This window comes from Octopus bimaculoides, chromosome 2 (genome assembly GCF_001194135.2).
Source record: "Octopus bimaculoides isolate UCB-OBI-ISO-001 chromosome 2, ASM119413v2, whole genome shotgun sequence".
NCBI classification, from domain to species: domain Eukaryota; kingdom Metazoa; phylum Mollusca; class Cephalopoda; order Octopoda; family Octopodidae; genus Octopus; species Octopus bimaculoides.
The window spans coordinates 124,210,734-124,223,935 of NC_068982.1; the positions used below are offsets into that span (position 1 = coordinate 124,210,734).

The window sequence follows — 13,202 nt, forward strand, 5'->3', positions numbered from 1 at the left end:
ATATATACATATATATAGGTTAGTTGAGTTAGAGGTTGGAATAACTGTCTGAGGGATAAAAATATCTGTTATACTACCGGTGTAATTATCTATGTTAACCCTGGACATACATATGCAAGCATATTATGCTTATAGGTTACAGATAATGACAAAGATAAACATGAGTTTATCAGGAATCAAACTTAAAGTAAACAGAAAATGGAGAAATATTGATCAACAATTGACTAACATCAATTATTACTTTTTAATTAAATACAAATGAACTGTATCCCATCTAACGGCTGTTTCTGCTTCCAATGTTATACAGTATAGCCATTGAAAATTCTTAAAATAATATTCATCATATTTCGTAATACATCCGATCTGGAACATGGAGCTTCATCAGAGTGAAGAAAAATGCATAAAAGGAAAGAAAAGAAGAGCTTTGAGAAGAAGATGAAAGGCTTATCTTCTTCTCAAGGCTCTTCTTCTTTTCTTTCTTTTTCTTTTATGCATTTTTCTTCACTCTGATGAAGCTCCCTGTTCCAGATTGGATGTATTATGAAATATGATGAATATTATTTTCAGAATTTTCAATGGCTATACTGCATAACATTGGAAGCAGAAACAGCTGTTAGATGGGATACAGTTAATTTGTATTTAATTAAAAAATAATAAATGATGTTAATCAGTTATTGTTGATCAATATTTCTCCATTTTCTGTTTACTTTAAATTTCTCTCTCTCTCTATATATGTATATATATATGTATATATATATATATCTGTGTGTGTGTGTGTGTCTGTATGTATGATGTATGATATGCTTATATAAAGTCAGCTTCCAAAGAAAATAACATTGAAATATTTCATACTTTATAAGTTTTGGAATACAGAAAAATGTATATGAAAATATTTTTGTATTGCTTCGTTGAACTTTCAGCTGTAAAAATTTTAAATTAGAATTTTCTTACACTTTTTTTTTCTTTCTTATATCTTTATGCAATTCTGTTTCTGAAATGTTTCTCAATTTACTTTCATTTAATATTTTTGCATTTTTTTCTTCATTGTATTTTACCTCTTTTGTTTTTCATTTTTACAAAGGTTTCCCAGGTAAACAATACATATAAAAAATCTGAAGAGCAATTACGAGAAGAGTTAGCAAGTAAGAAGTGCTTCCACATTTTATAAACAATTGTTTCCAATGCTTGTTGATAGAAATTGCTGAGTTGTTCAGTTTACTGGTATTCCTTATTTTTGTTCTTGTGTATAACTAATGATGTCATCTCCATCTTCAGAATTGTTTTAAACTGTTTTTTTTTCTTTCTATGGGATAAAAACATAGTTTATTGCCTCCTCATCCCAATATTTGCCTTCTTATTTTTGAGACCCAGTATTCTGATTTGAAATTCCACCATTTTCTTCTCATGTATTTTTCTGTAGATCTTCCACATTCATTACCAATATATCACTACTTTACATTCCTTACATTGTTTTTGTACAGAGAGAGAGAGAGAGAGAGAAATCTTATGTTGCGGTCAGAAGTAATAACTTCCTGAACTGGGATTTTTTTTGTTAGTGACTTGACAAAAATGAGTTCTTCTTTTATAAAACTCTTTTCATATTTATGGTGCAATCATTCTTACATGCTCTGTAAGGTTATAAACTGACCTTGTTTGAGTGTCCAACATGCGACTCCTCAAAAGACTGTTTTACAGTGAACTGGCAGAAGGTAAGCACACACAAGGTGGACATAAAAAGTGCTTCAAGGACATACTCAAAGCCTTACTAAAGAGCTTTGAGATCAACGCTGAGACCTGGGAAACATGAAGACAAGACTGCCTGGCGAAGATGTACCAGCAGAAGTGCCACCTCCTACAAATGGAATAGGATTGCAGGGGCACAAAGAAGGTGCAAACTGCACAAGTCCAAAGCCAACTCCTTGCCTTCAGTCCCAGCCAACCACCAGTGCCTGATCTGCAACAGAACCTTCTGAGTATGCATTGGACTAATTGGCCACAGCTGGACATACCATGACTCATCTTCTCCCACGTGATGTCCTTGGTCATCGTTGATAACAATGGATGCACTAATAATAATTTTATTCATTCTTAGAAAATAAAAAGCAAAGTTGACTTGAGTAGGACTTGAACTCAGAATATGAAGGGCTGTAACTAAATGCTACAAGGTTAAAATTTTGTCTTATGCTCTAATTATTCTGATACTCTATCATTTAATGTGATCCTGATCAAATTTATTCTGATTGTAATTTCTCTTGACTCTCAACTTTGTTGAAAATCAAATCAACAGTGTAACAATAGCTTTAAGCCTGTTTTCATTGGTAGCATGAATCAGTCAAGTCTGATGTGTTTACACCACCAACTCCAATCGACTGCTTCCAATTCACAAGCTTAAGGAGGATACTTGACATCAAGTGGCTGCAAAGCGTCTGAAATGACATAATTGAGATGATGATGGGTATCAATAGGTTCAGTGATGAAACAAGATGCAGATGCTAGAACTCGATCGGACTCATCTTCAGATAAAATCGAGAAAGCAATTGTATCGTGGCACTAAAGTGGCAGCCTGAGGAGAAAAAAAAAGCAGCAGGGCACCCTAAAACCACATGGCAAAGGACCATTGACAAGGAAAGGAAACGAGAAAAGAAGCTGGAATGAAACCAGAACAGTGGCAGAAAACAGCTGGTTGGGGAGATCATGTTGCAGCCTTATGTGCCTCATGGCATGGAGAGAACTATATAACAAACTAACTTCATTTGTGTATTAATTTCTCTATCAACTTTTATTTATATATGGTGTATTCTCTCTTCAACGTCAACACTGGCTTATATCAAGCAATGTCACTATTTTATAGTTGTTACAACTGTCTTCAGGAATGCTTTCTGAAGCCTTCAACATATATAAAACTATTGAAGAAATATGAGTTTGTTTTCAGAAAAACTTATTAAACTTCTCTTTAAATGCTGAGTTTTTACTGTATCATTTATTAAATCAATCACTCTGGCAACAAACAAAAATGTTGGACCATCATTAAAGTGTTTCCATCTTTAAAGTATTTGTACCACAGGATTTTCGATTACAATATTGGAAGTTATTCTGTATATTCTCATCCTTTACATTTGGTTCTGATCCTTTACATTTGATTCTGATCTTTTACATTTGTTCTGTTATTCTATTCAAGGTTAAAAATAATCGAAGTAGTTAAAACAATTTTCTTTCTTTTATATCATTGAAAAAGTAAAGTTTAATTTATTGACAAAAAGCAACCGGTACACTGGTAATTGATCTGAACAGTGATAATGCAGGGCTTGAAAGAGCTCTTAAGTCTTCATAATGGCATGGCAACCCCTATAGTGCTGGTGCCATGAAAATACACTGAGTACACTCTGTAATGTAGTTGGTGACAAAAACGGCAAATATAGAACACTGGAGGATCCATTGAATCCTTCCAACCCATTGAATTCTTTCAACCCATTAAATCCTGTCGAACTGTTCTCTCTCTACCAACTTAGAAAATGGACATAAAATGATGATGATGATGATGATGATGATGATGACGATGATGATGATGATGATGATGATGATGATGATGATGATGATGATGTAACTAGATAAGACTAACTTCAGCTTAAAAGATGAAAAAGAAAATTATACAGAATTGCATGAAGTCATTTAGACTGCAAAGTAATGTTCAAAATAAAAGTAATGCCTCTTTTAATCATTTGCTGTTGTAATTTCATTTCAAAATTCAAATATATGCTGGAACTCAATTAGAAGTATATAATTCTGTATGCTAATGTAAATTTAAATAGAAGCATTATTTATTGTGTTAGGAAATGTGCTTTGTTATATGTATATTCAATATTATAAAGTGTCAGATGACTCATTCTCTCACTAACTATGATATTAACTATACTCTCTTGTTAATTATGATTTATTTAAGATGCAGCAACCAAAGATGTAAATGAATCAGATAGAAAGAAAATTGCAGAACTTGAAGAAAATGAAATATGCCTGAAAGCTGAAATCTCCAAATTAAAAGTAATTATTTTCTTAAAATATTAATTTAATATCTGAAGATCTTGTTCTATATTTTACTTTATTAGATTATCTACTAAGATACTATACTTTCAGATACTATACTTTAGTTGAAGTTGATAGTTTCATACAATTGTAAAATAGTAAATCCTTCATGGAAAAAAATCAGAAAGTTTATTTTCAACAGTATGAATAGGAATGATGGCTGGACCTCTTCCTGTCAGGTGTCCCAGATGAACCAACTTCACGGCAGGAGGCACAGATGAGAGCAGCTGCATCAAACTCTCTCATGCACCAAATGTCAATTCCTGAAGTAAAATTCATGAAGTAAAATTGTGTAGCAACACCAAATGGCGGTGCCCCAGCATGGCCACAGCTCATGAGCTGAAACTTGATAAAATGAAAATGAAAAATATGCGTTCTTAATATGTTCTGGTAGATTTGAACACAAATAAGCTAATTGTTGTGTTTGTTACAGGAACCAGCTATTCCTTTATGACATCTATGTGTTTATAACACACTTGATTCATTAGGGCAAGGGATTCTGGGATGCCAGTGTTTCAGTATGTTGTGTCTCATAACCCAAAACTATTTGGGCTAACAAATCTGACAAGAACTGATGACCTAGTTTATAATTTCAGCAAACAAATTGTTTGCTGATCTGTGCTGATATTTGCCAACCAATAATAAATTGTTATTTGTGCAGTAAACAACAAAAGTTGCATATCTGTTCTTAATACATTCCAGCAGATTTGAACAACAAGATATCTTTACTTCTTCAAAAATCTAATATCTGTGTTTAAGAGATTCAAAGAAACTTTCCTATTCTGTTACTAGACACCATGGTTTTCATTTAAAAGAATGAGTTGCAGTTTAAAATTTCTGAAAGAAAAATATACAAGATATGGGGCAACAATATGGCTCCTGATGGACAGAATTAAAAACTAGATTTTCATAGGAAACAAGAAAGAAATTGTTGGCATGTTTCAAATATATTTGAAGAATAGTAAATATGAAAAAGAAGCAAAATATTTGTAATGGATTAAAAACAGCACAGTAGTTAATTACTTCAGAGAATAAATATTCAGAAAAATTATTCTCATTCTGTCAGCCCTGAAATGTCTTTGTATGAAATGTTCATCATGCCATACTGCTAATATTAAAAGTACCTTGTGGTATTGAGGTAATAGAGCTATAAAAGTGAATAGTTAAAATGAGCAGAACAGAACTTGCTAAACTTGTTATCTTCAATTCAATTTACATGCTTATCCTCACTTGTGGCTAAAATGGGGTTCCTCTGAAGGGTCTCTGGAGTAACTTTACTTGACAATGTGTGTAGCTCAGAGATTAGGGAGTCTCCCCAAGTTGAGCCACTACTTCTCCATATTGAGAGGTCACACAGCACCTGTGCTACCTAGATGTGATTAGAATGTTGCAAAAGAATCACAAGAATTCTCCACTCCAAGCCAACCAGTAGGAGGCCTAAGGATAGACCAAGAACAAGATGGTTAGATAATATCCATAGTTTCAGTTGGATATGTTTAGGAATCCAACAGGAAAGTGTAACGACAGTTGCTTCTGATAGGATCCTTTGGAGGGGGTGCTTGAGGACTACTACCCCCATGATCCTCCCAGCCTAGCAATAGTGAGTGGTGAACAGATGGATAGATAGATGGATGGATGGATGATTTTTGTTGTATAGTTTAGAATAAATCTTAAATTCTTTTCTGATTCATTGCTGTAAAGTACTATCTTAGGTTCCAACTGAATGTTGCTTTAAAAAACTAATTTTGATAATAGCTGTAGACCACTTATTTAATGAGCAGGAATAAATAATTAAGTAAATGAAGAGTGAGAATTATGAGAATTATTTTATAATTTTAAAAATCTTAGAGTTAATTGAAGGTTTTGGCTGATGGGTTTTAAAACCTCAATCAGATATTTAAAAGCCAATTAAGAAATAAAAATAGCATCTAAGTCTTCATAATGGCATGGCGACCCCTATAGTGCTGGTGCCATGAAAATACACTGAGTACACTCTGTAATGTAGTTGGTGACAAAAATGGCAAATATAGAACACTGGAGGATCCATTGAATCCTTCCAACCCATTGAATTCTTTCAACCAGAGATGCTATTTTTATTTCTTTATTTCTTTCTCTATTTTTAAATCCAGGTCTGATGAATTTCCCAGTTCTCTTTATCTAGTTGCTTTTGTCTCATTGGTTTAAATTTTAATCATACAAAATTAATTAACCTTTCCAAATATTTTCCACTAGACCACTTAATGAGTATTATTTTAAACAGCTAAATTAGTATTCTTCCATGTTAAAGAAAATACAAGATTGAACACATCACAATGTTTACATACGTAACTAAACAATAGTTTGTGTTTAGAAATTTTGTATGTGGCTAGAGGTCCACCAAGGATCAGTGCTCAAGCCCCTCTTATTCATCACAGTCCTCCAGGCAATAACAGAGGTATTTAAGACAGGATGCCCCTGGGAGTTTCTCTTTGCTGATCACCTTGCTCTAATAGCTGAGTCACTATCAGAATTAGAGGAGAAGTTTCAGGTGTGGAAGCAAGGTCTAGAATTGAAGGGCCTTAGAGTCAACCTAGCAAAAACTAAAGTCTTAATAAGTAGGAAGGCAGACAAACCACAAATCCCTTCAGGTAGATGGTTGTGCTTGATCTGTAGGAAAGGCATAGGTAGAAACTCCATAAGATGTACCCAGTGTAAGCTGTAGACACATAAGAGGTGCAGCAATATTAAAGGAAGGCTAACTGGGAAGATAGTTTTTGTGTGTGGCAAATGCTCAGGAGCAATAAACACTGAAAATGTGCAGAAAACAGCTTCTATCACGTTCCAGGGGGAAAAAAACTACATGTAGTTGATAGCTTCCATTACCTAGGTGACCAAGTCAGTAGCGGGGGTGGATGCTCTGAAAGTGTAGCTGCTAGAATAAGAATAACCTGGGCAATGTTCAGAGACTTCCTACTTCTGCTGGTGACAAAGAACCTCTCACTCGGAGTAAAAGGTAGACTGTATGACGCATGTGTGCGAACAGCCATGCTACATGGCAGTGAAACATGGGCTGTGACTGCTGAGGACATGCGTAAGCTTGCAAGGAATGAAGCCAGTATGCTCCGATGGATGTGTAATGTCAGTGCATATACAACAGAGTGTAAGCACCCTGAGAGAAAAGTTGGAGATAAGAAGCATCAGTTGTGGTGTGCAAGAGAGACGATTGCGCTGGTATGGTCATGTGTTGTGTATGGATGAGGACAGCTGTGTGAGGAAGTGTCACATCTTAACAGTAGAGGGAACCTGTGGAAGAGGTAGAACCAGGAAGACCTGGGATGAGGTGGTGAAGCATGACCTTCGAACATTGGGCCTCACCGAGGCAATGACAAGTGGCCGAGACCTTTGGAGATATGTTGTGCTTGAGAAGACCTGGCAATCCAAGTGAGGCCGTAACCGTGGCCTATGCTAGTGCAGCATAAGCAACCCATTTAAGAGTACCCTTCAATCATTGGGCAATAAACTGCCTGATTGGCACCTGTGCCAGTGGCACATTAAAAGCACCATTTGAGCGTGATCGTTGCCAATGCCACCTGACTGGCTCCCGTGCCGGTGGCACGTAAAAAGCACCATTCAAGCGTAGTTGATGCCAGTACCACCTGACTGGCCTTCATGCCGGTGGCATGTAAAAAGCACCCACTACACTGTTGGAGTGGTTGGCGTTGGGAAGGTCATCGAGCTGTAGAAACTTTGCCAGATTGGATTGGAGTCTGGTACAGCCTTCTGGCTTGCCAGCCCTCAGTCAAACCGTCCAACCCATGCCAACATGGAAAGCAGATGTTAAATGATGATGATGATGATGATGACATCTGAAAAATTTACAATTCATTGATAAAAAAAATGATTTCCATTTTTATTTAATGATAAATTATTTTTCTAGGAAATAGCTGATGTGGCAACTTCCCAAGTGTTAGCATTTGAGAATCAGCAGGTATCTCGTGACAAAGAAGTCCTTTCACTACGCCAACAATTACTTGACTTCCAAGCTCAAAGTGATGACAAGACTGTTATAGGTAAAGTTTTCCCATTTTCTTATGAATTTAACATACAGTTAAGCACAAAATGTCCCCTTGTGCAGTGCTTCTCAAACTATCTGCTGTGGTGGAAACAATATATGTAATGAATATAATAAAAGTTGACAATTTTTAATTTTATATTTATTTTGCAAACAAATAATACAATATTACATAAGCATTTTATAATTTTAATCTTTACTAATGTGAAAGGTGAGCCTGCTTCTTCTTTGTCAGTTTATCTGCTATTGTTTCTTTCTTTTCTGGAAACTTGCTGCATACTGGCAGCATATCACCACTTTAAGTAGCACTGCCCTAGTGGACAGTTAATACAAGGGAGATAATCATTTCTTCATAATATTTGGTGGGATTAAAAGTTTGAATTTGAAATTAAGGAATAAGATAAAAAATGCAGAGAATACACACTACTTCATTCTTTTTAGAAGTTATCAGTGTGACATAACCTGAGATATAATATAAAAAAAACTTTTAATAATAAAGATGCCCACTTTAATAAAAACCGCTTCCTTAATTCCCTCTGTCAACAGAAGTTAGGCACTATGGAATATAGGTATTTTATGCAGAAGGATATTCAGCTGGAAGTCAGGATATGTATAAGATCAAATTTTCAGGCAAGATAAATTCTTGCTAGCCCAGAATAAATAATACTTAAACAAAAAATTTAGTATATATATAATGCCACATTAGACAAATGTAATATATTCATCTGTTGCATATGGATGAGGACAGCTGTGTGAGGAAGTGTCACACCCTAGCAGTAGAGGGAACCTGTGGAACATGTAGACTCAAGAAGACTTGGGATGCGGTGGTGAAGCACAACCTTTGAACATTGGGCCTCACCGATAATATTACAAAGAAACATGAATTCATCTTGCATTAGATTTGAAACCTTTGTAAACAAATATGTACAGTTAAAGAATTTAGTGTTTATAAACTGTATTCTTGGTAAATACACTTGAATTTCAAGGCCATCCTCATCTATCTTTAAGTAGGTGCCATGCTGAAGTAAAGTTTATGGCTTTATGTATTAAGACACTTTATTTAACCTTCTGTATCAGCTTAGATCTTCCAACAAATATTTGAAGGAAGATAGTCTTCATGGAATTGTCATGTTTTATTACATATTTTATTTACAAGACATAAAATATATATTAAATTTTATGTTAACCAGAAATAGATATATAAATACACAAGCTGTTTCTTTTTATTATTGTTGTTGCTTTACCCTGGTCAGTCCTGATCAAGCAGACCTAAGATCATCACCTTTCCAACTATATTCATTCTGTCTTTCCTTTTCAAACATTGTGTCTCTAGGATTGTATTGTCCAATGCATCAGAGCTGTTTTAAGATGGTAGGATGTTTTGGCTGCTATATCTTGTAAGTTGAGCAGTCATATAATGACTCTCTTTTCGGCCCTTAGTTTGATGATTTTGTTATGTAATGAGGAAATCATTTTTATTTTAGGGAAACTACACCGTCAAATTGTGCAACTTCAAGTCAGTGAAGGAACAGCGATTCAGAAACTTGAAAATGAGATGCGTAAAGTTAGCAAACTTGAAGCCCATATTCTTCAGCTGGAGCAACAGATCGATGCTAAAAACCAAACCATTTATCACAATCGGATTGACTCTCAGAATAAAATCAAACAGTTGAAGAAGAATTTATCTGTGAGTTTTTATCTTTACCTTTTAAATTTATTAAAAAATTTCTTAGTTTCTTTTAAAAATATTAATGAAATGGTAGTTTTTAGAACTGAATAGATATCTTAATGAATGGAATTTGATACTGCTACAGGATAATGAGTTTCCATAATATTAATAGTATTGCTGAACATCAGTTTCTGTTCACAAGTCAACATATTCTTTTATTTGTTTTTAGTCAAACATATTGACCCCAGGACTTATTCTTTGGATGCCTAGTACTTATTCTATCGGTCCCTTTTGCCGAACCACTAAGTTATGGGAACGTAAACACACCAACATCGGTTGTCAAGCAACATACAAACATGTACATATATGTATACATACAACAGGCTTCTTTCAGTTTCCGTCTACCAAATCCACTCACAAGGCTTTGGTCGGCCCAATACTATAGTAGAAGACACTTACCTAAGGTGCCACACAGTGAGACTGAATCCGGAACCATGTGGTTCATAAGCAAGCTACTTACCACACAGCCACCCCTACTCCTATAAACATTTTTAACTAAATCTCATGTAATTTCTGGAAGAGATTTGAAACCATCACCTATGAGTTGTATTACTACTTCTCAACACTCATGCCTACTGGGCCACCAAAGGATTCTTGTGTAACAATGTTTGGGTTTCTTGAGCAGTGATTTGAGATCTCCAGCATTTTCTCTGTCTCTACTGACACTAATTTTCTATTTCTCCCGCTAACTCTTGATACATAGTACTGCCCTCTTTGTTCTGTACCCTTGTACTCTCATCATCTTTTGTGACATTTGTTTTGTCTCTCCTCTGAAACATATGATGAAAATGCTTTGATTCCTTCAAAATCATATTGTCATATTGTACCTTCATATCATAAAGAAGATTTTCCCAAAAGTTGTCTACAGTGCTAGTCTTCAATACCTTGATGTTACTATAAGTTCATTATCTTCATGTGGCTTCTTTGAGGTTGTCCTCTTAAATTCTAAATATCACGATCCATTTGGCTGAATCCTGGAAATGGCACTGGATTGCAAGAATAAGCACTTTATTTTACCATCATTTTATCTACATTACCATTTAATATGTATATTCGATAACCAGTATTATTCATTATCAGTTGTAAGGTGGCAAGCTGGCAGAACCAGTAGCATGGTGGATAAAATGCCTAGTGGTATTTGGTCTTTTTTGTTAAAATTAAATCAATTTACAGCAAGTTTTTAGACTTCAGTCTTTTAGTGTTAGAAAGACTGTTTATATAATAATTTTTGTCAACTGTTGTCATGGTAACAGTTTGTTAAACTCAGAGGTATACATCACTCTGAGTATGTATATATGTGAGTGTGTAAGTGAGAGAGAGGTTGATTATGCTTGTGAGTTATGAAAAGTAAAGATATTGCTCAAGAGAAACCTTCAACTCTGAATTTATACTTTATTGCATTATTCTAGGATTATTTTCAGATATGTATACAAATTTTGGTAACTGTTCACAAACAAATTGTAGAAATATTTTAAGACAAGCAGACAAACATCATTGTTTTTCCTTATTTTTTATCCTTTACTTGTTTCAGTTACTGGAATGCAGCCATGCTGGGGCACTACTTTGAAGGGTTTAGTTGAACAAATTAAACCCAGTACTTATTTTTTTAAAGTCTGGCACTTATTCTATGGGTCCCTTTTGCAGAATCACAAATGTTATAAGGACGTAAATACCCCCCCCCCACTTATATGATGAGCTTCTACACTGTTACTGTTTACCAAATTCTCTCACAAGGCATTAGTCAGTCTGGGGCTATAGTAGAAGATACTTGTCCAAGGTACTATGCAATGGGGCTGAACCTGAAACAATGTAATTGCAAGCAAACATCTTGATCACATAGCCATTTTACAAAACTTTGCTCATTTAGTTTACATGACCATCCCTACTCATCACCTCATGATTTTTCATTATATTAAATCATCATCATCATCATATGTCTGTTTTCTATTAAATGATGATGCTGATGGTGATGATGATGATGATTTTATATAATGAACAATCATGTGATGATGTGTAGGGATTGTTATGATGATAGATAATGATTTCTTTTGACTCGGTACACATTCCATTTTTCCTTTTTGTTATAGAAAGAGTTATAACTGATTAAATCATTATTCTATTGTGTTGTTTTCAATTTCAGGAAGTACATCGACAATATGCAGGAGCTATTCCACTTTCCAAGCAGGAGAAATTTGCAAATAATATGATTCAGCTGCAAGAAGATAAGTCCAAAATTGAAAAAGAATTAGTGGAGGTGACCCATTTTTCTCTCCTATCAGACATGACACCATATATTTACCTGAATTTGTCTTGCTGAAAATTCTAGACATGCCCTTTGTATTTTCAAACTGCAAAATACTCTAAGTAGTGAGCCTATATCAATTTTCTAAAGGATTAAATAAGTATACAAGGTTTGTAAGAAATAAAGAATACTTTTAAATCCTGAAAATGGCTCAAATTATTATTTGATGGTTGGTTGATTCTTACTTAGTTTATTCTCCTCATTTTTAGACATGAAAAGTATTTTTACAGTATCTACATCCACGCTGTGATTATATCTGAGTGTCATCAGGTATCTTATTCCTGGATGTGTACATAGTCCCAGACAAGATTTGAACTAGGACCCTTTATATCGCAACTAGTGGTAATAATACGATTATAATTTTTCAGAAAGATAGACTCATCTTCAGAGATGAAGCATTTTAAAATTTTCACATCTAAACTACACTTTGATCAGGTTGATCTCTTGGATTTGTATATAATGCTGAACTAGATCTGAAACAGGAAGCTTTATTTTTAAATGAATGGCAGCATTGCTCTTATCCTGATATCCCCCCATTCCATATGCATGCACACATGTATATCATGACTCATACACTGTTCATCTTCCTGACTTTTGTACATAATTCTGTGTAGTGTACGTAGTTGTAATGTACCTGAGCACTATACACAATAATTTCATTATTATTATTATTATTATTATTATTATTATTATTATTATTATTGAGCGTGATCGTTGCCAGCGTCACCGTCCTGGCACTTGTGCTGGTGGCACGTGAAAAGACATTCGAGCGAGATCGTTGCCAGTACCGCTGGACTGGCTCCTGTGCAGGTGGCACGTAAAATACACCATTTTGAGTGTGGCTGTTGCCAGTACTGCCTGACTAGCCTTCGTGCCAGTGGCACGTAAAAACACCCACTACACTCTGGGAGTGGTTGGCATAGAAACTCTGTAGAACTGTAGAAACTCTGTAGAACTGTAGAAACTCTGCCAAATCAGATTGGAGCCTGGTGTAGCCATCTGGTTTACCAGTCCTCAATCAAATCGTCCAACCCATGCTA

General features: G+C 34.9%; 1 protein-coding gene across 1 annotated transcript in view; it reads left to right on the plus strand.

The window, feature by feature from the left end:
* Nucleotides 1-13,202, plus strand: part of LOC106870974 (centrosomal protein of 290 kDa-like) — a 92,127-nt gene that overhangs the window by 59,375 nt on the left and 19,550 nt on the right. The window contains exons 30-34 of the mRNA XM_014917224.2: nucleotides 1,082-1,142; nucleotides 3,941-4,038; nucleotides 7,997-8,129; nucleotides 9,616-9,818; nucleotides 12,001-12,114. Coding sequence (XP_014772710.2) covers nucleotides 1,082-1,142; nucleotides 3,941-4,038; nucleotides 7,997-8,129; nucleotides 9,616-9,818; nucleotides 12,001-12,114 — 609 coding nt within the window. The remainder of the gene's footprint in view (nucleotides 1-1,081; nucleotides 1,143-3,940; nucleotides 4,039-7,996; nucleotides 8,130-9,615; nucleotides 9,819-12,000; nucleotides 12,115-13,202) is intronic.